The sequence below is a fragment of the Lontra canadensis genome, unplaced genomic scaffold (genome assembly GCF_010015895.1).
Source record: "Lontra canadensis isolate GAN:19392208 unplaced genomic scaffold, GSC_riverotter_1.0 scaffold108, whole genome shotgun sequence".
NCBI classification, from domain to species: Eukaryota; Metazoa; Chordata; class Mammalia; order Carnivora; family Mustelidae; genus Lontra; species Lontra canadensis.
The window spans coordinates 470,721-494,783 of record NW_022631102.1 but is presented as its reverse complement, the minus strand read 5'-3'; the positions used below and the strand labels follow the sequence as shown (position 1 = coordinate 494,783).

At 66.0% G+C, this 24,063-nt stretch overlaps 1 protein-coding gene across 1 annotated transcript; it reads right to left on the bottom strand.

Annotated features, from left to right (window-relative positions):
• Positions 1 to 4,324: 4,324 nt before the first annotated feature.
• Positions 4,325 to 21,302, bottom strand: AKT1 (AKT serine/threonine kinase 1). Its single transcript, XM_032839543.1, has 13 exons — positions 21,257 to 21,302; positions 11,940 to 12,068; positions 9,754 to 9,865; positions 9,499 to 9,646; positions 9,251 to 9,382; positions 9,115 to 9,180; positions 7,892 to 7,960; positions 7,599 to 7,724; positions 7,397 to 7,525; positions 7,099 to 7,313; positions 6,611 to 6,698; positions 5,287 to 5,389; positions 4,325 to 5,086 (listed from the first exon to the last, which is right to left on the bottom strand). The coding sequence occupies exons 1-13, from the start codon at positions 21,300 to 21,302 to the stop codon at positions 5,007 to 5,009; spliced, it is 1,443 nt and encodes a 480-aa protein (XP_032695434.1). The 3' UTR covers positions 4,325 to 5,006.
• Positions 21,303 to 24,063: the final 2,761 nt, after the last annotated feature.

Below are 24,063 nucleotides of genomic sequence, written 5' to 3'. Positions count from 1 at the left end.
TCGTCTGACTCCGGAGTGCAGGACCGCTGTGTCAGAGCAGCTCGGGATGTCGGGTGACGTCCCATACTGTCCCCGAGATGGCGCCACTACCTGCGCCCATCTGGGTGTCCACTGGGTTTTTCAGGGGCGGCTCTGGGTGGCCTGACGTCCCTGCTGTCCAGGAGTGACGCCCAGCTGGGCAGTGTCCCCACTGTGTTCGGGGCAGTGGGGTGTGTGCGAGCTGGAGGGAGGGTTGTTGATGGGAGCCACAGCGAGGTGGCCAGCAAGACAGAAGAGGCGGCCAGGGGAGGTCATACGTGAGCAGGGTGTGGATCTCCCTCACCTGGTGCGAGGGTCCCCTGCTGTGGACTCAGCGGCCTGCTCATGAGCAAAGAAGTGTCCAGGGAATCCTTAGAAGACAGCAGGGTGGTGGGCTGGAGAGTTGCTCGGATTCGCTACTGTGAGAGGAGCATAAAAACCCCTGAAGTTCAAATGGGGAGGGCCACGCACAGGCAAGGAGGCCGACGCGGTCAGGGCCCCAAGCTCTGGAAACAGCTGTCCGTTGGCCATCCTGGTCACAGGACCACCTCTCGTCTGGCTTTCTGCAGAGGCCCTCGGGCCCCCTGGGTGCCCCTCTGCAGGCCATGAGTCCAGCAGGCACAACATCACACCAGTCATTTGGGAAAAGCACATCAAAACCCCAAGGACATAGCACCTCTCACCAATGGCCACCACTAAGGAGACAGAGCCAGGGGCGCCTGGGTGGCTCAGTGGGTTAAGCCTCTGCCTTCAGCTCGGGTCATGATCTCAGGGTCCTGGGATCGAGCTCTGCATCGGGCTCTCTGCTCCGTGGGGAGCCTGCTTCCTCCTCTCTCTGCCTGCCTCTCTGCCTACTTGTGATCTCTCTCTCCGTAAAATAAATAAAATCTTAAAAAAAAAAAAAAACGAAAAAGCAGAGCCAGTGTGGGCAGGGGACGCGGAGAAAGCGCTGTCAGTGGGAGTGGAAGATGGGGCCACTGTGGAAAAGAGTGTGCTGGGTTCCTCAAAAAACGGAAAGGAGAACTGTGGGGTGGTGTGGTTGTCCCTCTAGTGTGTGTTTACCCGAAAGTGAAAGCAGGAACATGAAGAGATGTGTGCCCCACCCCCCTGTGGTCACCATGCTGTGAGTCACCATGGCCGGGGGGGCGGGGTGGAGGGCAGCCTCGCGTCCATCAGCATGCGAGGGGTAAACAGACTGGCCTGTGCTGGGGGGTCGGCAATCCAGCCTCGGGGGGAGGGCGGTCCTGACACTTCTAGGGACCGTCAGGAGAGGGGGCTCCATGACCTGAGCCGACACAGGGAACTGATCCTGCCCAGGATGCCCCTCAGGGAATCTGGTCGTAGACAACAGTCAGGGCGGGGGGGGGTTGGTCAGTGTTTCACAGGGACAGTTTCAGTCTGGGAAGATGGGTGGTGGAGGGGAGACCTGCACGCCAGCCTAGGTTGGAGCCGGTTAAGTTGCCAACTCTTGTTTGTGGCTCAGGTCATAACCTCAGGGTCCCGGGATCGAGCCCCATGTTGGGGGGCAGTTCCCTGTTCAGCTAGAAGTCTGCTTCTCCCCCCCCCGACTCATGCTGTCCTCTCTCAAAATCTTTATGAGATTTTATTTACTTGACAGAGACAGAGGGAGCACAAGCAGGAAAGGGAGAAGCAGGCTCCCCACTGAGCAGGGAGCCCAATGCGGGGCTCAGTCCCAGGACCCCAGGATCATGACGCTTAACACCTGAGACACTCAGGCGCCCTAAATATAATATTTAAAAAAAAATTTTTTTTTAAAGGCATGTGGTTGGGGCGCCTGGGTGTCTCTGTCTAGTAAGTGTCCGCTTTCGGCTCAGGTTTGATCCCAGAGCCCCGCACTGGGCCTCCTGCTCAGGGGTCTGCTTCTCCCTCTGCCCTTCACCCCGCCGGAGCTTTCTCTCTCAGAGCCACACTCTCTGTCAGACAAATAAATAAAATCTTAAAAAGTAATAAAAATAAAAAGGCCTGTCGTGTCAGTCTGCATAGTCGCATGAGAGCCCGCATTTAAAGAAGCCGATGCCAGTTGCCTCCTGAGAGCAGAAGTGGTGGCAGCGTGCTTAGGGCCGATGCAGAGCGTGGGGTGGGCGTGTGTCCTGTCCCACACCGTCCCTCCGCGCAGCCGGCATGGCAGGCCGGCTCCTGCGGCCGAGAAGGAATGTCCGTGGGAAAGCTGGTAAAACAAGCCAGTAAAGGAGAGAAGATGGATGTTTGAAAAAAGTCCTTAAATCCAAAATCAGGTGAGGAAAGACAAGAAAAGGAACAGATGGGACACAGAAGAGCGGCCGGAGGCTGGATAAGCTCGGCCCCGTGGCTGGGCGGGAGCAGACCCCGCGCTTCAGTCAAGGCCGCTCGGCCGGAGGCACTCAGCTTGCACCCGCCTCGCCCACAGACTCACCTTAGGTATAAAGACACAACGCCCAAAGGACCATAAACTCCGTCTCCGAGCCGGCGTCCCTGGGCCAGCCCCGCCGCGGCTCCGCAGGGCAGGCCCGCGGCCCCGAGGTGGCGCGTGCGCACGTGCCACAGGGGTGCGCGGTGCAGGTGCGGAGCACGGTCCGTCCCGCCGGAAGCCCCTGTGCTGGCCAGAGTGGCCGTGGGGGATGTGGGCCGGGAGAGGGCGGTCCGGCTGGGACAGGATAGGCCCCCGGGAGTTGTCTGAGGTGCCGGTCTCGTTGGCGCTGTCCCCCCCAGAAGTTTGGGGCATCCCCTCATTCCTCAGCTCCCCCCACTGAGATGGGGTTGTGCCGTGTCCAGGCCCCCAACTCTGACCCCTCTCCTGGGACCAAAAGCATCCCCTATCACCTGTGGGGAGGGGCGGGCCCGCCTGACCCCGAGTCCAGGCCCCTCCCTGACTTCCACAGCCGCCCAGCACGAGCAGCCACTGTTTTTGCTCAGAGTTGGAGGATAACGGAGGGGGTTGCTGTACTTCCCATGGTGGACCTTTTCTTTTCTGCATTAAGCTGTGTGTTAAAACGTAATGATCTTAACCATTTCAAGTGTGCAGCCCGATGGCACCAAATGTGTTCCCCAGCGTGTCCCATCGTCTCAGGACTCTACCGTGCGGATCCGCTCTCGCCATTAGACGCAGCCCGGCCCCGGGCACCGCCTCTGCTTTCCCTGTGCGTCTCACTCCCCCAGGACCCCCATGTTCGTGGAGCTCTAGTGTCTGTCCTCTCGGGAAGGCCTCTTCCACTCCGCATGGCGTCCTCCACGTCCACCCGTGTCGTCGCAGGGGCTGGGAGGGCCGCTTCTGAAGGCCGGCTCCGGTCCCCGGAGTGGATGGGCCGTTTGGCGTGTCCGCTCACCCACGCCAGACACTCGGGTTCCATTCACAGGTTGGCCGCTGTGAACCGTGCTGCAGGGACCACAGGGGATGGATCTCTGCTTTCAGTCCTTCCGGGTACAGACCTGGAAGTAGACTTGCCGGGCTCTGGTCCCTGTGTGTGTGGTTTCTTGAGGAACCGCCGGACCATTGGCCTCAGCAGCTGCACCGTTTCACCTTCGCACCGGCCGGCGCGCGGGGCTCGGACCTGATGCCCACGTTCGTGTATGTGACACGAGGACGTCTCTTACCTCCAGAACACCCTTCAGGACGTCACGTCCAGTGCGTGTGTGTGGTCCCAGGAGAGCTGTGCCCTCTTGTGACTGGGGGCTGCTCCGGATGTGCCTCCGACCCGGCACTCCTCACAGGTGCTCCCTCCGGCAGAGGAGGACCGCCAACCCCGCGTGGAACCACCCGGGGGTCTGGAGAGGGAGGAGCCCGCACCCCCACCTGCAGGCCCCATGCCCCAGGACCTGTGAATGGCCGGGACGCCCCGGCCACACCTGGGGGGGAGTCCACGGGAGCCATGAGGAAGCAAAGGCTCCCAGGCTCCCTCTGCGGTCATGGGCTGGGCAGCGGGCGCCTGTCTGCGCAGAGCAAGCGGCCACCAGGGGGCAGTGCCGCCCGTCCCTCGGTCTGCTGGGTCCAGTGGGGCCGCCGCGCTCCCTGCTCCCCGCTCCGCTCCCCGACAGTCCCACGACAGTCCGACCGGCTGTGGGATGCTGCCAGGCCTCCTGGGCTGAGGGGGGTTCCCAGCTGGGCGCGTGGACAGCCAGGGCATCTGCCCGCCCTCCCTTGCTCGCGGGGACAGGCTGAACGAGGCTCCCCCAACCCACGCGCCAGCCACACGCTCTTTGACCCGCCGCCCAGCAAAACAAGCCGGAGTTGAAAAGCAGTGTTTACTGAGGAGTCTGGAGGGAAAGTCTCATAATAGTAAAAATAGTAAAGGCGAACGTAAAAAGCGCCCTGGGCGGCATGGCGTCCGGCCTCGAGGCGCGGAGGGTCTGCCACGGCCCCTCCCAAGGGGCGCTGGGCACACAGCGGGCCAGTGAAGCTGCGCCGAAGGACGGGTGCTACCTGGGGACACCGCCCCAGTGAGACGCCCCCGAAGGGACCAAAGTGTGGGAGGGGCTTTCTGGTCACTGTGATTAAAAACCCCAAAATACAAGTGAATAGCGTAATACACAGCAACGGACTGCAACCTCGTTCCTCTGCCTCCGGGCGAGCCCGGCCTGGCCTGCCCCAGGGAAGGGACCAGGCCCGCGCGCCACAACCAGCTGCTGCTGGTGCCCCCGGGCCGGGCCGAGACAGCTGGCGGGAGGGATGCAGGGGCCACAGGCAGGGCACCCAGACCCCACCTGCACGTGGCTGCATAAGGTCCTTGGCCTTTTCCTACGTGACTCTACTCGTTCTGAAGGCCAAGGCCATGTCTGGAGACCGAGATGAAATAAATTAAAATCCCCGCAGGCCGCCTTTCCTCGGAGGCTGGCCCCTGCCCACAGCATGAAGCGTCTTCCCATCCCCGCCGGGAGGAGGGGCATGGCTCCTCCCACACGCACCCAGAAGTCACACCAAACACACATGGTCCTGCGCGGCTTCCTCCCCGTCCCCTGCAGCCGCCAGGAGCAGGGCAGCCAGCTGGCCTCCCTCAGGCCGTGCCGCTGGCCGAGTATGAGAACTGTGGGAAGTGGGGTCTCCGCTCGCTGTCCTCACCCTCCATGTTGTCACCTGTGGGCAGGCGGGAGGGACGCTCAGATCCCAGCACGGGGAGCACGGCTACCATGCATCTGGAGAAACTGAGGCAGGCCCCAAGGCTCGCCTACCTGGGACCAGGGCGGTCCCTCCCGCCCCCATCACCACCAGCCTCGCGCAAGGGACCATCCCAGGCCTCAGAGGGAAGGGTCGGCCGGGAGGTAGCCCTCCCTCACCCTGGTCGGGCGGCGTGATGGTGATCATCTGCGCCGTGAACTCCTCGTCGAAGTATCTGGTGTCCGTCTCCGACGTGACCTGTGGCTTGAAGGGTGGACTGAGCTGCAGGGAACAAGGGGGCGGTAGGTTGAGGCTGTACCCTGCGGTGCCCCAGGGCCTGAGCCCCCTGCCCCCCACCGACAGGGAAATGTCTCCAGGCCACACTGAGGCCATGGAACTTGGCTCCACAGGGAGACACACAAGGGAGGGTGGCGGCCTGGGACCCCGCAGACATGCCCCTTCCCCAGAGGCAGGCCCGCGTCGCAGGGGGCCCCACAGCCCACCAGCTCTGTAGGGCCCCAGGCAGAGGAGACCAACCCATGCTCTTTTCTAGCTTTCTTCACTTCCTTCTGGTTCTCTTATGAGGTGAGGAGATGGAGAGGGATGCCACAGGACAGGGTGGGCGCCCAGCCCCATCCCTAGGGGCCACTCATAGCCTGCTTTCCTGACCACGGCCACTCAGCCTAGCCACCAGGGGCTCCCACTTTGAGAATTCACGATAAAGGGACAGTCCCATCCCCACCAGGGCCCATAAGTGGTACTCCCATGCCGTGGCTCAGGGGGGCCATGGCTGCCCTGGGAGGGGACCCCAGTAGCACCCCGATAGTGCTGGGGTACAAGGTGAACTTGATATGCTGGGCCCTCCCTGCCCAACTTCCCATAAGGAGAGAAGACCAGGCCTTTCTATCTGCACAACGGGGAGAGGACAGGTCCTGAGCACAGGGCCTGGCTGGTCTCCTTTGCGGCTCAAGGACAGGGACACAGCCGAATCAGGCTGCAGAGGGTGTGCGGGAACTCTGCCGGAGCCGGCGGTGGGAGGAGGGCCCTGCAGGCACGCACCGCCCCCCGTACTCCAGGGCTGCCCTGCACAAGCTAGCAGCGTCCCCGGTCCGCTGTCGCTGGGCAGGGGCAGGGAAGTGGACAGGAGCTGGGCAGGGCGGGGGCACCCCGTCTTGCAGCATGTGGCCGGCACAGGGAGAGGACAGAAGCCAGCTGGAAGTCTGTTTGGTGACAGGGTGCCCGGCACACCCCGGTACGGCCCTCCTGAGCCTGCCGGGCTGGTCCTGTTCCGCCCTAAGCCTGCAGCAGGAGGCCCTGAGGCCAGAGGGAGGGAGTGGGGGAGCAGAGCTGGTGCTCTCACATCCCCGCCGGGGCACCCTGTTCAGGGAGTCCATGCGGACACAGCTCCTCCCCGCAGGGCTCCGCAGGCAGAGCCCGGGTGCAGAGCTCAGGCCCCAGGGGATGGGTACGGGGAGGGGCCGGGGGCGCCAGGCCCCCACCCACCTTCTTCTCATACACGTCCTGCCACACGACAGTAGCGAAGAAACGGTGCTGCATGATCTCCTTGGCGTCCTCCGGGCCCCCTCCAAGCCTGCGGGGACACGCCAGCTGCCACTGCCTGCCTGCCCGGCTCAGCAAAGGCCTGCCCCCCACCGGGCTCTAGCACAGTGCAGGGACGGTGTGGGGGGGGCACAGCACCGGGGCCACGGCCTGGTCCTGGGGCCATAGGGGTAGGGTACTGCAAACCCTCTGGGGGGGCCGTGGACAGGCCGTGCCAAGGGCCGTGTCCCCGCGTGTGTAGAACGCTGGGGAGGCAGGCACTGCCGGCACGGTGGGGTCTTCCTGAGCAGCTCTGGGAGGCTGCGAGGTCAGGGTCAAGGTGCCTGTCTGGCCCCAGCCGGCCTGGCGGAGGGCGCACATCAGCCATCACTGCGGCCTAGAACCGGCCCCACTGTCCCGAGGGGAAACGGGGCCAGGGCTGCGCGGCTCACCTCTGCTTTGGGTCTTTCCGGAGCAGCCCCGATAGCAGGGACTTGGCCTCGGGGCTGAGCGTGCGCGGGAAGCGGAGCTCCTCCATGAGGATGAGCTCGAAGAGCTTCTCGTGGTCCTGGTTGTAGAAGGGCAGGCGGCCGCACAGCATCTCGTACATGACCACGCCCAGCCCCCACCAGTCGACCGCCCGGCCGTAGTCGTTGTCCTCCAGCACCTGGGGGCGCAGGGCCGCAGGGTCACAGGCCGCCTGGGGGCGTGGGGTCCCAGGCCGCCTCGGGGGATGCAGCAGGGGCGTACCTCGGGGGCCAGGTACTCGGGCGTCCCGCAGAAGGTCTTCATGGTGGCCCCGTCCTTGATGCCCTCTTTGCACAGGCCAAAGTCGGTGATCTTGATGTGCCCGTCCTTGTCCAGCATGAGGTTCTCCAACTGAGGGGCGGCCTCCAGGTCAGCACCAGCCCGCCCCGCCGCCCCGCTGCCCCCTGCCGCCCTGCCCACCCACCTTGAGGTCGCGGTAGACGACGTTCTTCTCCGAGTGCAAGTAATGCAGGGCGGACACGATCTCGGCGCCATAGAAGCGGGCCCGGTCCTCGGGGAACACGCGCTCCCGGGACAGGTGGAAGAAGAGCTGCAGGGCGGGGGTGTGAGGGGCGCACAGCCGCAGGGCCCCTCCCCGCCCCCGCGCCGAGCCCTGAGAGCCTGACCCCCGCCCCGCCCCCCGCGGGCCCTGTGCTGGGGAAGGGACGTCCGAGGCTCCGGGAGGGCCGGCCCCAGGCGGGCGCACAGCCACCCTACCTCGCCCCCGTTGGCGTACTCCATGACGAAGCAGAGGCGGTCGTGGGTCTGGAAGGAGTACTTCAGGGCCTGTGGGGACGCAGAGCTGGTGCCCGGGCCCCGTCCCGCCCGGAGCCCCGACCCCCACAGGTGGTTCCCGAAGGAGCAGCTTGGGCTCTGCACCCAGTCTCGGCCGGCTGGGATCACAGAAGCCGGCAGGTTCTGGGGACAGTGAGGAGGCGTCCCTGCGGCCCCCGGGCCCCCACACAGGAGGCGGGGCAGCAGCCAGACCCTCCGCAAGGGCAGGACGCGCCCAGGGCAGAGCTTCCCAGCCGCCTTCCTACCTCATGGCACAGCGGCCTGGCTGGGAGAGGAAAGGCCCAGATGACCGAGTCATCCCCCCAGGTGAGTGACCCCAGATCTAACCTAGCGGCCAGAAGGAGCTGCAGTCACGGGAAGGCCAGCTCTGGACTTCAGGCAGCGGGACCAGCCACGCCGCACGGCCCCCGTCCCCACGGAGAACCCGCAGGAGGGGGGTGCCGCTGCCGGGCCAGAGGGGCAGGGGCTGGTGTGCGGGGACCCCAGCGTCTCTGTCCACCGTGACGGGGGTGCTGTAGTCACGGGGCTGCACTGAGGGGGAGGGAAGGACACGCAGCCTGGACATGAGAACGGGGGCGAGCTGACACGAAGGAGGTGAAACCAGCACAATGAGTGAGTCCAGGCAAACACTGAAACCTCTTGAAGATGTCAGCTGCTTCGCGCAAGAAACTGCTTTAACGAACAGACACGCTGGAGAAATACAGCCTTTCTCTGCTCTGCCCCTGCTCTGGGCCAGGCAGTCCCCTTGGAAGAGGACGCCACGCTGAGCAAAAGGTGACAGGGACTGGAACTCCCGGGGAGAGCCCGGGTGGGGGTGGCCGTCTGTCCCCTCCATGCCGACTGGCTTGTCGACACCTACACGGAGGCTACCGGCATTGCACGGGCCCCTCCTGGGCTGAGCACTCCCGGGACAGGGACCCTCCACACTCCAGCCTCGGAGTAGAAGCAGCAGGAAGGGGGTGTGTCAAATGGGGGGTGTGGGGGCCTCCCAGGGCCTCAGGCAGCGCAGAGGGAAGACTCAGGGCTCCCATCCCATTTGCTACCCCCACCCCCTCCCAGCCTTGGGGGCCTCCATCCCCAGCCTGGACTCTGAAGGACACCAGCTCGGTGTGCAGGGACACAGGCACAGGGCCTCCAGGACTCACCGTCAGGAACGGATGCCTCGAGTTCTGGAGAACACGGTTCTCCGTGAGCGTGTGGGCGACCTCGTCCTGGAAGACAGGGCTGGGTGAGCGTCCCACCCCCGGCCCGCCCCAGCCCGCTCCCGGCCCTGCGCCCTACCTTAGCCACGATGACCTCCTTCTTGAGGATTTTCATGGCGTAGTAGCGGCCCGTGGCCTTCTCCTTCACCAAGATCACCTTCCCAAACGTGCCCTTCCCCAGCAACTTCAGGTACTCAAACTCATTCATGGTCTGCGGGGCGGCGGGTGGTCGCCTGGGGTCAGGGGCCCTGCCCCCCCACAATCCCGCCTCTCCGCCTCCCTGCGCACACGGGGCTCCCCGGCGGCCACGTGGGGGGAGGGCCTCACCACACGGTGCTTGGGCTTGGCCAGGGACACCTCCATCTCCTCGGCCCCCGAGTTGTCGCTGGGCGAGCCCGACCTGAAGTCCATCATCTCCTCCTCCTGCCTCTTGAGCCCGTCGGCCACCGTCTGGATGGCAGTCGTCCACTCCTCCCTGCAGGGCTGCAGGTCAGGGCCCGGGAACTGGGCCTGGACGCTGTGGCCACGGAAGCCCTGCTCCCCACACCGCACCCCCGCCGTGCCCACGGGTCGGCCTCGTACCGCTCCTCAGGGGTCTCCACGTGGAAGGTCCGCTCGATCACCGTGGTCCACTGCAGACAGCGGATGATGAAGGTGTTGGGTCGGGGCCGCTCCGTCTTCATCAGCTGGCATTCTGGGGGCGGAGCTGGCAGATGAGTGCCCGTACCCCCCACACACGGCCCGCCCGCCCCCCAGGACCCCACCCTGTGGCCCACTCCAAGCCCCGGCTCCCCTCCTCGTACAGTGGGGCTGGGACACCTATTCCCGCCCAGACGCCATGCTCTGAGCAGTGAGGTGCCCCTGAGGGGCCGGCTGGGTCCTCTCGGCCCCCTGCCATCCTCTCCCTCAGTCCTTCAGGCTCTGAGCCTGTGCTGCAAGCCAGGCCACGGCTCCACAGGCCAGACGGTGAGCGCGGGCGCCCCAGTGAGGGGCAGGCAGGAGGGAAAGCAGCTGGGCCCTGAGCAGCGACCCCCTGCTGTCTTCCTGCCCCAGACTGCCAGGCCCCGCCCCCCACCCCCCAGTAGGCCCGTTCCAGGGCAGAGGCTGGTGGTGACTCAGCCTTCAGAGAGGCCCCCTGTCCTGGCCGCAGGCAGCTGGAGGACACGACCCCCCAGGAGGCTGCTCGGGCTGTACTCACCCTACACTGGTGACACCCCGCCCCCCCCAGAGGCTGCCGATTCCAGATAAAGAGCCAGAACACGCACGCACACGGGGAGCACACAAGCACACGCACACCGGGCACGGGCACACACACCTGGAATGTGTGCACACACTGGGAGCCCAGGGACCGTGGGGATGCACCAGCCCCGAGGGTGAGGCCGTCGGGGCTGCTGCCCAGAAATCCTGGGCTGATGCCGGCCCAGCCTGTGTGAGCGGAGAGGGAGCCCAGGGCCAGCGCAGGGGCTTCTGGTGGTCCAGCACCTGGGCCTTGGCCACCCCAAGGGGCCCAGCGTGGGCTCAGCAGAGTGTAAGGAAGTGGCCCACCAGGGCTCTGCACCAGAAGGGGGCTTGGGACCAGCCTATGGGGAGGTGGCCTGTGTCAACATCTCAGAGCCTGGCTTCTCGCCCCCGCCATCCATCCCCAAGGAAAAGCCCCCCAGCAGAGGCCGCAGCCCAGCCACCTCCCTGTCTGTGTCTCTGCACCTTGGCTGGGGCTCCAGCTGGCCTGTGTGGCCTGGCCTTAAGACCCCGGCCCCTCCCCCACCGCTCAGGCCACCCTCCGGATGGTGCCTGCCTCCTGCGAGCCTCCACAGGGTCCCCTTTGGCCCCCCTGCACTCTGCCCATACCGAACACTCCTGAGGACCCTCGCACTCCTGCCAGCAAGGTGGCACACGCCCCAGCCCCGGCCGAGGAGGCAGTGGAGGGAGCCCACACCATCGGCAAGCTGCAGGGGACGCTGATGCCTGCCTCTGTCTCCCTTCCCCCGGGGCCCTTACTCCACCCGCCGTCTGAGGAAGCCTGAGGCTGGGGGGCGGGAGGGCTGCGGGACTCAGTGGACTCCGCGGTAAAACCTCCCTGGGAGACCCCCAGGCTGGGAACTCCCCAACAGAAGCCCCTGGGGCGGGTACACTGGCAGCAGCGCACCCTGGGAAGATGGGCGGCCAAGGTCCGGGGGCGCCCCTGCTCAGACCCTGGACCAGAACCTGCCCCAGGCCGCGGGGGCAGCGGGACTGGGAAGGGGGAGCTAGCAAGAGCGTGGAGGAGCCCGGACCCCCCACTGGACACTGGACTCTGGCATCCCAAGAGGGACCCAGGAGGCCTGTTGCTGCCTGAGTCCCTCCCTCATGCGCCCCCCCCAACTGGGCCTGAGTCCCAGGAAGCACCAGGACAGAGCCAGGGACCCGGGTGCCCGGACCAGAAACAGAGACCAGGCAGAGGCCCACCGGGCTGAGCATCACCCCCTCCACACCCACCGCAGCCCAGCTCTGTGTCTGGCGCTCCCCAGCCCGAGTCACCAGCCCCTGGGACTCAGAGAGCTCCCACTGGCCAGAACCAGCCACTCACCAGTTCCCATGGGGACTCAGAACCAGCCCTGCCCCACCTGGTCCCTGGCCACTGCTGGCCCCAGACACAGAGGCCCAGGGGACGTCAGTGCGGGGGCTGCTGGGCACAGAGGACTCCTGGCACCCTGGCCGCCTGTCTAGCCAGGGCTGGCCCCACGCCCAACAGCACCGGACCACATCCCTGCGTGGCCATGGGCACTCACGAGCCACAGAGAAGTTGTTGAGAGGGGACTCTCGCTGCTCCACATCCTGGGGCCGCTCCTTGTAGCCGATAAAGGTGCCATCGTTCTTGAGCAGGAAGTACCTCGGTCGCCAGGTTTTGATGTACTCCCCTGAGGACACCCAGGCAGTGAGGGGCTGGGGCCACCGGCCCTGCTCCCCCCTCCACCCCAACAGAAGCTCCAGCTCTGCTCCCCCTCCCCAGAAGCCCCGGCCCTGCAGCACGCCAGACGGTTGCTGTGCCTGAGCAGACAGGACACCCTAAACCCAGGAACCTACCCCTGCCCCTCACCCCCAGCATGGTGGGCAGGCCGCCTGCCAGGGCGTCGGGGCTGAGCGCTCCCCACCCACCTGGGGCCAGCCAGTTACTGCAGTGACCGGGGCCAGAGGACTGCCCACCACAGCCGTCCCTGGCCTGCGGGTTGGAGCCTGACATCCGGAACTGAGAGGACAATGACTGAGACTTAAGGCCCAACCCCTGGGGCTGGGCACCAGGACAGCCCCTCAACACCCTGCCCAGAGCCCCAAGGAGAAGCCAGACCCTGGAGGTATCCGTGTGGTCCTCGGGCTGTGAGCCCCAACCCTGACCGCCATGGCACACGATGAGTTACCCAGGTACACGGGGAACTTTCCCCAAAGTTTCGCCACATCAGCCATAAACAGGCGTTCACAGTGAAGAACCAGAGCAGATGTCCTCTGCGATATTCGGGCGACTGTCATTTTTCATACTGACACCCAGAAAAAAAATGTTTCATTTACATTTTGCCGAGCAAGGAATTTGAACAACAACGGAGAACTTCCTAACTAGACAACTGCTTTATCACAGGAGCCACTGGGCAGCAGGTGGGGGCGCTGGGGTCCCCAAGCTCTGGGCCCAGGCATTCCCTCCCAGCTGAGCCCCAGGGGAGGGGGGCGAGCAAAGGCCCCATGCTGGACCGGGCGCCTGTGCTCCCCGCGCCTCACCACCCAGCCCCTCCCTACCAAGGGCCTCCGGCTGTGGCCTCTGAGAGCCAGCCCTGCCTCTGCTCCGCCCGGTGTTCCGCTGTAGGCCCAACAGGATGGCCGGCAGTGACCCGCCCCATACCCCAACAGCATTTAGTGGGATCTCCACCCGGTTCCGCCGAGCACCTCCAGCCCGGGAAGACGCTGGGAAGGCTGCAGTCAGGTCTCGTACGGACGCCGCTCCTGGGACTCCCCCCACCCCCAGACACCCCTTCCCTGCTGATGCAGCGGGTGGGCAAGAGCGGAGCAGGCTCCTGGGGGGGGGGGGGCTGTGCGTGGCCCACCACCCGCGCCGTCCCGGGCCGCTCGCTCCCACCCGCCTGCGTGCCAGTCTGGAGCTGTCGGCCCCTGATGGAGTGCCTCCCATCCTGCCAGCTGCCGCTCCCCGGGACGCTAACTGAGCGGGGAGACTGATGCGCGGCTCACCCACACAGACCCCAAATCCATCTTGATGCACCAACTGCCACCAGCCCCCACCGTGCCCGCACAGCACCCCAGCACCATGGCCCGTGCGTGCAGTTGGGGCGTGTGCGCCTGCCCAGCAGCACCCACGTATCAGAGGGGGCCTCAGTTTCCCCACCGGGTCCAGGATCCCTGGAACAGGGGTGCCGGTGCTGCTAAGGAGCCACGACTCACCCTGCACCTGCGGTCTAGCAGCCTCCAACCCCTCCCCCACTCCAGGGCCAGGAAGGCTCTGGAACCCAGAACTGGGGAGTGGGGGGCGAGGAGGCAAGGGAGCAACACTGGCAGGGACGAGGCGGAAGGGCAGGCTCGGCCCCAGCTGAGCCTCGGACAAGGGCCCGGGAGGACAGGCGGGGACTCTGCTGGGCCCTCTGCCAGCCCCCAGCCCCAGGGCACTGAAGGGGGGACCATGGTTGGTCCCCAGCTGCCCCCCCTCCCCGCCTGTGCCCCACATGGCTGAGCCCAAGAGCCACACAACACACAGGTGGGATGAAGGCCCAGGGAAGGCGGCCTCACTCGGCCCCCGACCTGGGCAGCTGGGCCCACAGACCCCCCGGGGAAGAACCCCCGGGGAGGCGTGGGGACCCAGGGGAGGATCCCCTGGGGAGGCTGGGGCTGAGGCTCTGAGACACACAGACCCCTTCTGCCTGGCAGGGTGCACCCCGGTGGCCACCTGGGGCCGCCGCGGTACCAGAGGCATCCTGGGCTGTGGCCTGTCTCTGAATGAGTCCAACCCAGGCCCCAGAGCCCTGAGGGTCTGGGGTGACACAGGCTGGACCCTGTGGGGGCTGCAGCCACCCCTGGGCCTAAGCACCGCTGTCCTCAGCCACAGGACTGCAGCCATGGGCGTGGGCCGGGGACACCCACCATCCAGGGCTGCTGGTGGGAACCCCGGCACCTTCACTCTGGGCAGGGGACAAACAGGGAAGACCAAGTCGGCCCTTCAGGACACGACTCCCTAAACGGGGGTCTCTGCCACTCCTCTGGGGACAAACGCCTGCCCACAGCCGGGGGAATCTCCTGGGAGCCGCCTACGCGCAACAGGAAGCAGCCTGGACCCGCACCCAGGCCCAGGGCACATGTCTGGTCCCTGGCCCTCGCAGCCAGGGCCCAGGACCCCCAGAGCGGCTCTCCATCCCCCGCTTCCCTCCCCATCCTCCCCATGCAAACATTTCAGACCAAGGCCCACACAGGGTCTCCGCAGAGGCCCAGACCAGTCTGAGAGTCCCCTGCATACCACCCAGCAGCCCAGCCAGGAGGACCCCATACCTGCTGCCACGAGACAGGAGCCATGGTGAAGCTGCGGGCAAGCACCCCTACCCAGAGGATCTCTACCGGGGCAGGCAGCTTCTCCTTCCCCGCTCAGGGTTCTCTTAGAAGCCCAGCCCTGGGCCAGGGTCAGGGAGGGACCCACAGTGCCCCAGGACCCACAGAACCACACCCACCCCTCGGAGACCACATCTCGCCCAGCCACCAGACTGGGGGCGGGGGGCCCTCACGCCCTCCTGAGCCCCTTCACTCCCACACGAGGGCGCCCAGGGAAAGGCCCCAGCTGGGGTCGAGGCAGGGCGTGCAGGCTAAGCCAGGGTCCTAGTTGCCCAGAGCAGACTCCCCTAGCTCCTACCACCCCTCCAGGGCCCCTTGGCTCCCAGCACCAGCCCCTCGGTGCCCCCTGTGTCATCCACCAGGAGGGACCTTCCAATACCCCGGCTCATCCTGGCAGCCAGCTCAAGCCCAGAAAAAGGCTGAAGGACCCCAGAAGAAGGGGGGTTCTTTGTTAGCAACCCTGGCCCCCCATAGCCCAAAACACACTGACAAGGCAACACGGCAAGGGCTCAGGGACAGGACAGGCAGAGGCTGAGGGCCTGTCCCTGCTGTGGTCCTGGGCACGTGTCCCAGGCCATGCTACAGTCAGGGCACCTCAGGCAGAGGACCTGGGGGCTGGATCCCAAGCTGGGGGCAACCCGGGGGTCCCACCACAGCCCAGGCCTGACGCTCCAGAGTCCTCCACACCATGGGGGTCCCGGCACGCTACCCCCCACCCCCAATTCGGCTGCCGCACCCTGAGCTCCATGAACATTCCCTCCAAGTCCCTGGTTCTCGGGGAAACTGCTGGATAAACACTTTGCTGCGGCAGCGGTGCAGGCGGCTGGCAGGGTGCCAGGCAGCGCCGAGCTGTTTCTCCACAGCAAAGCGAGCCCCAGCAGGCCCGGGGAGCAGGCGCCAGCTGACAGCGGCGACCGTGCGGTCCCCTGCCGCCAACACATCCATGGCGGGCCGACAGCTGCGGGGCGCTCATTTACCTTCTCCGGCACAGTGAGCAAACGGCCCCGCTGACGGCAGCCCATCCATCCCGCCCACCAGGACGGGGGCAGGCAGTGTGCGGGCACGGGTCATCCCAGGGGGCCCAGCCTGCCAGGCCTCTGCCCTTGTGCAAGCCAGGGTCCCGGGTCCCCACACTACCAGCAGGACACGAGGCCACAGAATGACATCGGAAGCCAAGAGTGCCCTGGGGGTGGGGGGGGTGTCACAGCCCCACTCAGGGCCCCGGCCCGTTGGGGTGCACCACACCAACCTGCCCCCCGAGACAGAGGCTCTCCAAGGGCAGCAGCATGGGTCCTCCCGGAGGCCGGGCTCAGACGGCCAGTGTGGCTGAGAGGAGGCAGCCACTCTGTGCCCAGGAGCAGGGCGACACGGGGAAGACAGTCGCTCCCCTACCAAGGCCCTGAGCCAGGCTGGGCCCACCCCCAGCCCACCATCCCACCCTGCCCTCCCCTCCCAGAAGGCCCCCCTGACAGGGCTCATTATGCCCACCGGTCACCTGGGGAAACTGAGGCCCAAGCAGGGGACTCTCAAGGTCACAGAAGGTGAGCAGAGACGCAGGGCCTGCTGTCCAGGCTGGGCTCACTCCAGACCACCAGACAAGCTCTTCACGAGTCTGGTTCTGCCCTCCAGCAGGCAGGCCCCAAAGTCAGGGCCCGAGGCACACAAGTGGACGCTAGAGCACAGGGAAGGCACTGGGGCCGCTCCCCGCCTCCCTCCTGCCTCAGGACAGCACCTCCCGCCCCGGCTGCCGGCACGTCACCTCCGCCCAGACATCCCACCCAGCGGCCATCCTCCTCGCAAGCCCACCTCGGCCCGGCCACCGCGCAGCCTCTGCATGCAGGCGGGAGGAGGGGCCTCCCAGAGTCCCATGCCGGCTACCACACGTCCACATCCCCCCAGGATGTGCCCCCGTGGCTTGGTCCCACAGCCTGTGCCCACCCCCACTGTCTCACTGCTAGTCTCCTGCCCTTTGCCCACGTCCTGGCTCACCCAGAGCTCCCCACAGATAAGGTCACGGCCCCCCTGCCCTGGTGCCCCCCTGCTATGCCCTGCCCACCCCTCACCCTCTCCCCATTCCAGTCTCCCTTGACCAACCAGCCACTGGGCCACCTGCACACCTGCCCTCACCACAGCGGGGTTCAGGGGGCTGGGTTTCCAAGACCAGGGGCAGCGCAGCCACATCTGTGCCTGAACAAGCTTCCAGGGGGCTGGGAGGTCAAGCGGGCAGCCCCCAGGCCCATCAGTCCCCCAGCTGCCCCGTATCTGCGGGACCTCTGGTCCCAGGACTGGGGCTGCAATCTGGGGGCCCACCTGGGGACCCGTAAACCCAAATCCAGAGTAAAGAGACCCTACCCCAGAGCACCAGGGCCAGCAGCAGCAGCATGGAGGCACCCCTCCCCAACCAGGCCATCAAGTCTCACATCCCCGAAACAGAGGTCTAGTCCACTATTTCTGAAGGCTAAAGAGAACCCCCTGAAGGCAGGAGAAAGGAAAGCAAAGGCCGGGCCAGGAGGGGACACGCGGCTCCCAGGAGCGGGCTCGTGGCTCGCCTTGCCCAGTCCACCCTAGCCGGGAGTCCCAGGGTCTCTGCCAGCTGGTCAGAGCCAGATCTGGGCCTGGGGGAGGGGAGCCTGCCCCTGCCAAGTGGAGAGGAATGGCAGACTATCAGTCAGCCCATGGTGGGGTGGCCCCGGTGGGTGGGCGCAGAGCCACAGCTGCAGGCTCTGGTTACGGGCCCATAGGGACGGCATTGGCCCCAAGCCCAGCTGGGTGTGCCCGGGCAAGAGGGACGCCAGCAGCGGCTGAGCCAGCTCCCACCCCACGCTGTCCCACAGCACTTCTAGGAACTGGGCCTGGTGCAACCCAGGCCAGCCTCTCCTGAGAGCTGCTGGCAGGAGGGGGCCCGGCCCCCTCAGCCCAGGCACCAGTGTCCCTTATGCCACAAGGGCACCGTAATGCCTAGGGCCAGCTGGAGGGAGCCTAGGCCCCTCCCTACCCTGCACAGAGCCTGGCCCACCGCAGGGCTGCCCTGCCCAAAGAGCACACCACAGCCACCTGCTGGGGCCGCCAACACAGGCCAAGGGACCCAGGGTTGGCGGGCGGTGACCCCTCACGCCCCAAGCGAGTCACCCCAGCTTCCTCTTCTGTTGTTTGTTCTGCACGGAGAACCCAACATGCTCACAAAACAGGAAACAGCCCCCAGCGACGGCGGCCACGGCCACGGCCACACACCAGGGCCAGCAGGCCCTGGAGCACACCTCCCAGCCCCAGGCCTGCCTGCCCTGAACCGAGCTGCCCCACGGGCAACGCCTGGGCCCTGCCGGACACGTGGCTCAGCAAGAGCTGCCTCCTGGACCAGGGGCTGCCGTAACCAAAGCCACGGCCACCTCGGCGTGACCTGGACGGGCGCTAGGGCCGCCCCTCCCTGACAGCCAGGGAGATTGAGGCACACAGGAGGCCCAGGGCAGCCCTGCCCTCCAGCCTGGGGCATAGGCTCAGGGGAGCTGACGTGCACCTTCGCTGTTCCCGCTGAGCCCCCTGCTCTGGCGAGGCAGCCGGCGGCACCCCGTGCAAACCCCAGGGCCACTGGGGCCCAGAAGTGCGGTAAACAGGCCCCTGGGCCTACGTCCCCGCATCTGCCCAGCAGAGCTCCGAAGGGGAGCAAGGCCGCCTCCACATGGGGCCACAAAACCAGGGATGGAGGAGAGCCTGTGCCACCAAAGTGGAACCGCCATCTCACCCCCTCGGAGCCACATGAGGGACACAGGCAATGCCATGGCCACGACAGGAAGCGGGACCTTGCCACAGCTGAGGGAGGGGCGGCGGGAGAAACCACAGCCCCCGGGGCCCATCCCCCGCCAGGACCCTGTGGACCGACACAGCCTGGAACCCGAGGAGGCCAGACCCCCCTCCACGTGCCTGCAGACGTCACCAGTGACGCGCCCCCATGCCAGCCCCAGGAGCCGAGAAGCCCCACTCCCACAGGCCAGCTGCCCAGAGGGGCCGGGCCGGCCTCACGGTGGTCTGATGAGGACGTCCCTCCCAGCTGCCCACTGGCCTGCACCAGCACGGGGGTGCCCGCCCAAGGTTCCCCACCCCACTCCAGACCCTTTCCTTCAGGAGAGGGGAGGAAGGCAGCTTCCTCCCCTCTCCGGGTCCACCTGGTCCAGCCGGCCCGTCCAGGGGTGCGGAACACCCAGGAAAACCCCACGAGCCTGGCTGGGCGTGCGGTGCACATGGTCACAGGCTCCAGCAGTGGGGCCAGGGGCAGAGACACCCCAAACGAGCTGCACAGACTGAGGCCATGGCCTTCGCCCAGAGCGGTCTGAAGACAAAACCGGATGCCACAGGCCAAGCTCAGCCAGACCCACACCCTGGAGCACACCTGCTTCTTTTAAACTGCCGACCTTTAAGTCCCAGGAGAACACCCAGAAGGGACCAAACATTGGCAAAGCCCAATTTCTGCTGAGCCCTGGTGGCTGGAGCTGGGCTCGCTGCTCGTTGCTTGGGGCGTCTGCCTGTCACTCAGGACACGGGTGTCAAATCACCCAGCTCCTGCTCAGGAAGCCCGCCCATCTCTGGGGACCCGTCTGCCCAGCCTACCTCCAGCAGCTGGAGCTCACTCCTGGGGACCAGCTCTCCAGTGCACACACTGGGACACTGAGGCCCAGGGGGCCTGACTGGCCCACAGAACAGGTCACTGCTCAGCTGGAAATCACCACCCAGGCCGGGCTCCCTACTGCCCACAGCAGCTGCTCTGGCCCAGGGCACAAAGCACCAGGACACCCAGGAGACAGCCCAAAGGTCACCCCCCACAGATGACGCCCACCTCCCCAAGGGGAGCAGGACACTCTCTCTCCTGACCTGAGGCTGGTGCCAGACAGCAGGGCCTGGAGGCTGCTGAGGCTGCTGGACCCTGACTTAGGGCCCCAATAAACCACATGCCGAACGTCAGCAGACCGGTCCCCGCCACCATTCCTATCACATACACAGGGACACCAGGGTCCAAAGAGCTCAAAACAGATCTGCAGTAACAAAGCAGCTAAATCACATTCAAGCTCAGCTCTCCAGACACCCCACTGGGCACCACCCCCGTACCCTACCCCCAGCGCCTTCAGAGGCATGTGCCCCGAGTGGCAACTGGAATTCACCCAGGCCTCAGAAAGGCATCCCCGTCCCAGCCTGGCGGGCCAGTGCACGTGCCGGTGACTGGTCAGTCAACACGTGTTTGCCAAGGACGGAGGGGTACCGGTCCCATCGTGGGCTGTGGGTGTGTGCTGCTGCCAGGCCCAGAGAAAAGGCACGGGGCCAGGTCAAGGCGGAGGGGACACCAAAGGGGTCTATGAGAGGAGGCAGACAGGGCTGGACCCAGCAAAGGTGCTCCAGGCGGGAGGCAGGACTCCTGGGGAAGCAAGGAGGTGGTACGCAGTGGGGGAGGGGATCAAGAAGGCAGGTGGGTGCAGGGGTGCTTAGGGGAAGCTGGGCGGAAGGGCTCCCCACGGACCACAGGGCCTGGAGCCTCCTCACCTCCGTGTCAAGGCTCAGTGCACTGGCCTCCCTACAGCTGCCAAACTGAACTCTAGAACACGCCGCTGACCACATCCTCGATCCTCTGTTTCAAGCCCTCTGCAGCCCCCGACCCCTCAGCCCTGTCACTTCTCACCTCCCCCTGCCGCTCCTGCAGGCTCCCAGCCTGCTCTGCCAGGGAGCTCCTATGCATCCTACAAAACCCAGGCTCGAGACACCCGCCTCTGCCACGCCTCCCTGTCTGCTCCCTCTGCAGCCAATGTTCCCTCCCAACAGCCCGTGGGGTCCTGGAGCGGGATGGGGCACCCTCCAGCCATCTGCCGGAGGGCACACGTGAGGAAGGAGCTAGCTGGGGTCACCACAGCTTTGGGAAGGGGCAGGTCTGGAGGAAGAGTAAGTTGGGGGGGGGTCGCTAAGCCCTACCCTGAGGTGGGAGGGAGTCACCCACCCAGGCACCTGGACTGAAGCCTATCCAGCCCCCACCTCCCATCCCCGAGCAATGACAGGGCTGTGGAGCAGGGGCTGTGGGCAAGGCTACAAAGCAAGGGGCTGAGGCCACGGCTTCAGCCCCACTAGGCCCCGCCAAGCCCCTCCCTGGGCGCAGAGCCCTCAGTGCGGACAGGGGAGGCTGGGCGGGTGCCGGGCTCAGGCCACTGACTGCTCCAGCACAAACACAACCCAAGCCGGGCCCCTGGGTGGTGCAGGCGCCTCCCCTCCTTCCCAGCCCAGGCCTGAGGCAGGCACCAGGCCAGGCCCATCAACTCTGCCCTGCCCTCAGGAGCCCTCGGGCAGTGCCCGGGGCCGCCATCGAGCCAGGCCTTGGACGGGCCCCAGTGTCCTCACTGCCTTCCAGGAAAGCAGGGAGGGAGGCAGCAGGGGCTCTCCGGCCCGAGGGCCCTGGCCAGACAATCACGGTGCCAGCCAAGGGAAAGCCTACAGGCTAGCTCCAGGACCCCGGCCCCGACCCGGCCGCGACGGCACTGACCTCTCTTGTGCAGCCAACCTTCCTTCACGATGGCCACGTCGTTCATGGCGCCCGGTTCCAGGAGCTGGGGCAACCCCAGCGCCACTCACGGTCCCCTCTCGGCAGCGTCACCCTGAGCCCAGCCGATGTACCGAGCGTCTGGAAGAATTGAAGGGAAGGGTGTGAGGCGGTGTCCGGGTTGGGGCCACCCCTCCAACCCCACGGTGAGCCCGGGAAGCGCTCTGCACCTAGGGTCCCATTTGGGGCCCCTTTCCCACATGGCCGCCCCGCTCACGGCCACAGAGCTGCTGCCGCCCCCCACTTGCTTCACCACAGCACCTGACAGAACATTCACGTGATTCCATCTGTTCCCTGGGGCCAGGCCTCCCCTGCCCCTGGGGTGCAAGCCCCCGCCACCCCCTTTGACCCCCCAGACCTCAGCCTGTGACGCATCATGCATATGCCTTTGTACAGATCACCCCCATCCCCAAAAGGCCCTCCTCACATATTCCAGCCTCCATAACCTGCCCCCCAGCAGAGGCCACCTCCTCCAGGTGGCCCCTCTGACTGCTTGGCCTGCCCAAGCCGCTGGTAAGTTGCCCCTGTTCTCCCTGCCCATGCTGTAACCCCCCGCTCCCATAGGCCAGGGTGCTCTGAGCAGGCCCAAGATTCCTCCTTCTTGCCCCAGACTAGGAAAGAAGAGAAATTCAAACACGAAGCAAGTAGGGCCAGGAGACCAGGCGACTGGCGCCAATGAGAGCCCAGAACCCTCCGGGGTGACATATAAACCCCTCCCCAAGAAACCCCAGGCCCCTCCTAAACCACAGGAGCCCTGCTGTTCTGAATCTGGCTCATTCATAGGGCCAGCATGTGGCCGGCATCCCTGGTTTTGCCAGGATCAGCCCTGGGGACAAAGAAAGGTTCGGATGGGTCCTGTCTGTAAGCAGCAGCACCCAGTCCCAGGTGGTTACGAGCCCATAATTACAGCATTCCGGAGGCAACAAACGGGGGAGGTGTGCAGTCCACCAGCAGCCTTCTCCTGAACATACACTTTGGCCATTGAACCAGAAGGGTCCTTCCCATCTCTCCCTGCTGGATGAACTCCTAGGCATCCCTCAAAACCCAGTTCAAACATCACCCATTCTGGGCATCCCAGGAAAGAGCACTCCTCTGCTAGCACCCCACAGAAGCACTCCTGAGGGCAGACCGGCAGAGACCCCCTCCCCCACCCCTAGGCAAGGAGGACCCCTGAGGACCTCTACACTGGATCCCAGCACGGGTTTTCCTACAGCTACCTAGGCGTTCCCGGGCAACACACCTCACTGGCCTCCTGAGGCGGGGGTTGGGACCCAGAGAAGGGCTGCTGTGCACAGAAGGTCCTAGGTTAAATGTAGTAGAGCGGGAAGACCCCACTGCCTGTGTCTCCTGCCAGCCCAGAGAAGACCCAACTCTGTCCCAGGAGGAACGGGCCCAGTAAGCTCAGCAGGCCATGGGGCAGCGACAGGCAGCAAGCAAGATGGAGGAAGGAAGAGACCTCCAAGGACAGGGCTCTGTGCCCCTGCACAGAAGAGGGGAGGCCTGGAAGGGAAGGGGGGCCCCCTCTGGTGACACAAGTGGGCGTGGCCTGGACACAGAGGGCTGGACCCAAAGACCTCTAGATGTCCCCCGCCCTCACCCCGCCTAAGCAGAGCCTGCTGCTGACAGACAGCTGCCGAGCCCCGTGTGTAAAAATATATCTGTGCTCACGCGTGGGGTGGTGCACACTCGCAGAGAAATGAACAGACCACGCCAGCGCCTGGGCTGCCGCTGGGCACAAGGCCAAAGGGACGGAGGGTCCCCTTTTCCCACGACCACACTGCCAGTGCCTTTACCATAAAAGTGTGTCAGTGCCATGATTGTTTACGGAACAACTTACCCAAAATTTGCTTGTGCTCTTAAAGGACCCCCTCTGTCTCCAAACACTGGTTTGTGAACTGCATGTTCAACTAGGGGAGGGCAGGGAACCCACACCCCCCGCCCCCGTGCACCCCCGCCCTTCACTTGGCCCAGGGGCTCAGAGCAGCCAGGGGTAGCCTGGAGCAAGCCTGGGGGGCCCTCTGGCTACAGAGCACAGGCCCGTGCCCCCTACTCTGTCCACCATGGCAATACACAGGAACCAGTCAGCGGGTGGGCAAGTTCACCAGTCGCCCCCCCACCCCCCAACTTGGGAGGCAAGTCCCAGCCCCTCGCCGCGCCCCAGCCTCCGGGATGGGGTGGGCAGGTCCTCCAAAGCCCACCCAGGTCAGGAAGCAGTTTCGGCCGGGGGGTTGCTAGTCCTTCGGGGGCCGGCCGGGCACCTCGCCATCGCGCACAACTTCTCCTCTAGGAGCGAAAGAGGGCTCCTTCCAAGGCCCACCCACAAACCTGAACGACGGCGGGGGCCCCTGAGCACCCACTACGCGCCGCGTCCGCCTGGCCGCCGCGTCCGCCTGGCCCCCGCGTCCCTCGCCCCTGCCCAGCCCGATCGGCCGCTTCCCCAAGGTCATGAGGGAGGCCCGGGCCGCGGCCCGCACCCCCGCCGCCGCCGCCGCCGGCCCGACCCCGTGCCCTCCCCGCCCAGGCCGCGCTCGGCCACTTCCTGCTCCGCTCCTCCACCCCGGCTGCGCGCAGCCCGCGCCCCGGGCCCCGCCGGCCGGGAACAAAGCGCCGGGCCGCGGGAGGAAATCCGGGCCCCGGCGGCGGCGGGCGGGCGCGCGGCGGGCGGGCGGGCGGGCGGGGACTCACCGGGCGCAGCGTCCAGGCCAAGCGCGGGCCTAGCCGGGCCGCGGCCTCCGGCGCCCTCCGCTCGG

Excerpts from the sequence above, each read along its gene's own strand:
- AKT1 (XM_032839543.1), bottom strand. The coding sequence starts at position 21,302 with ATGAACGACGTGGCCATCGTGAAGGAAGGTTGGCTGCACAAGAGAG. Across the intron at positions 12,069-21,256 it reads AGGTTGGCTGCACAAGAGAG|GGGAGTACATCAAAACCTGG; the intron begins GTCAGTGCCGTC and ends GGGTGTCCTCAG. Across the intron at positions 9,647-9,753 it reads GTGGAGACCCCTGAGGAGCG|GGAGGAGTGGACGACTGCCA; the intron begins GTACGAGGCCGA and ends GCAGCCCTGCAG.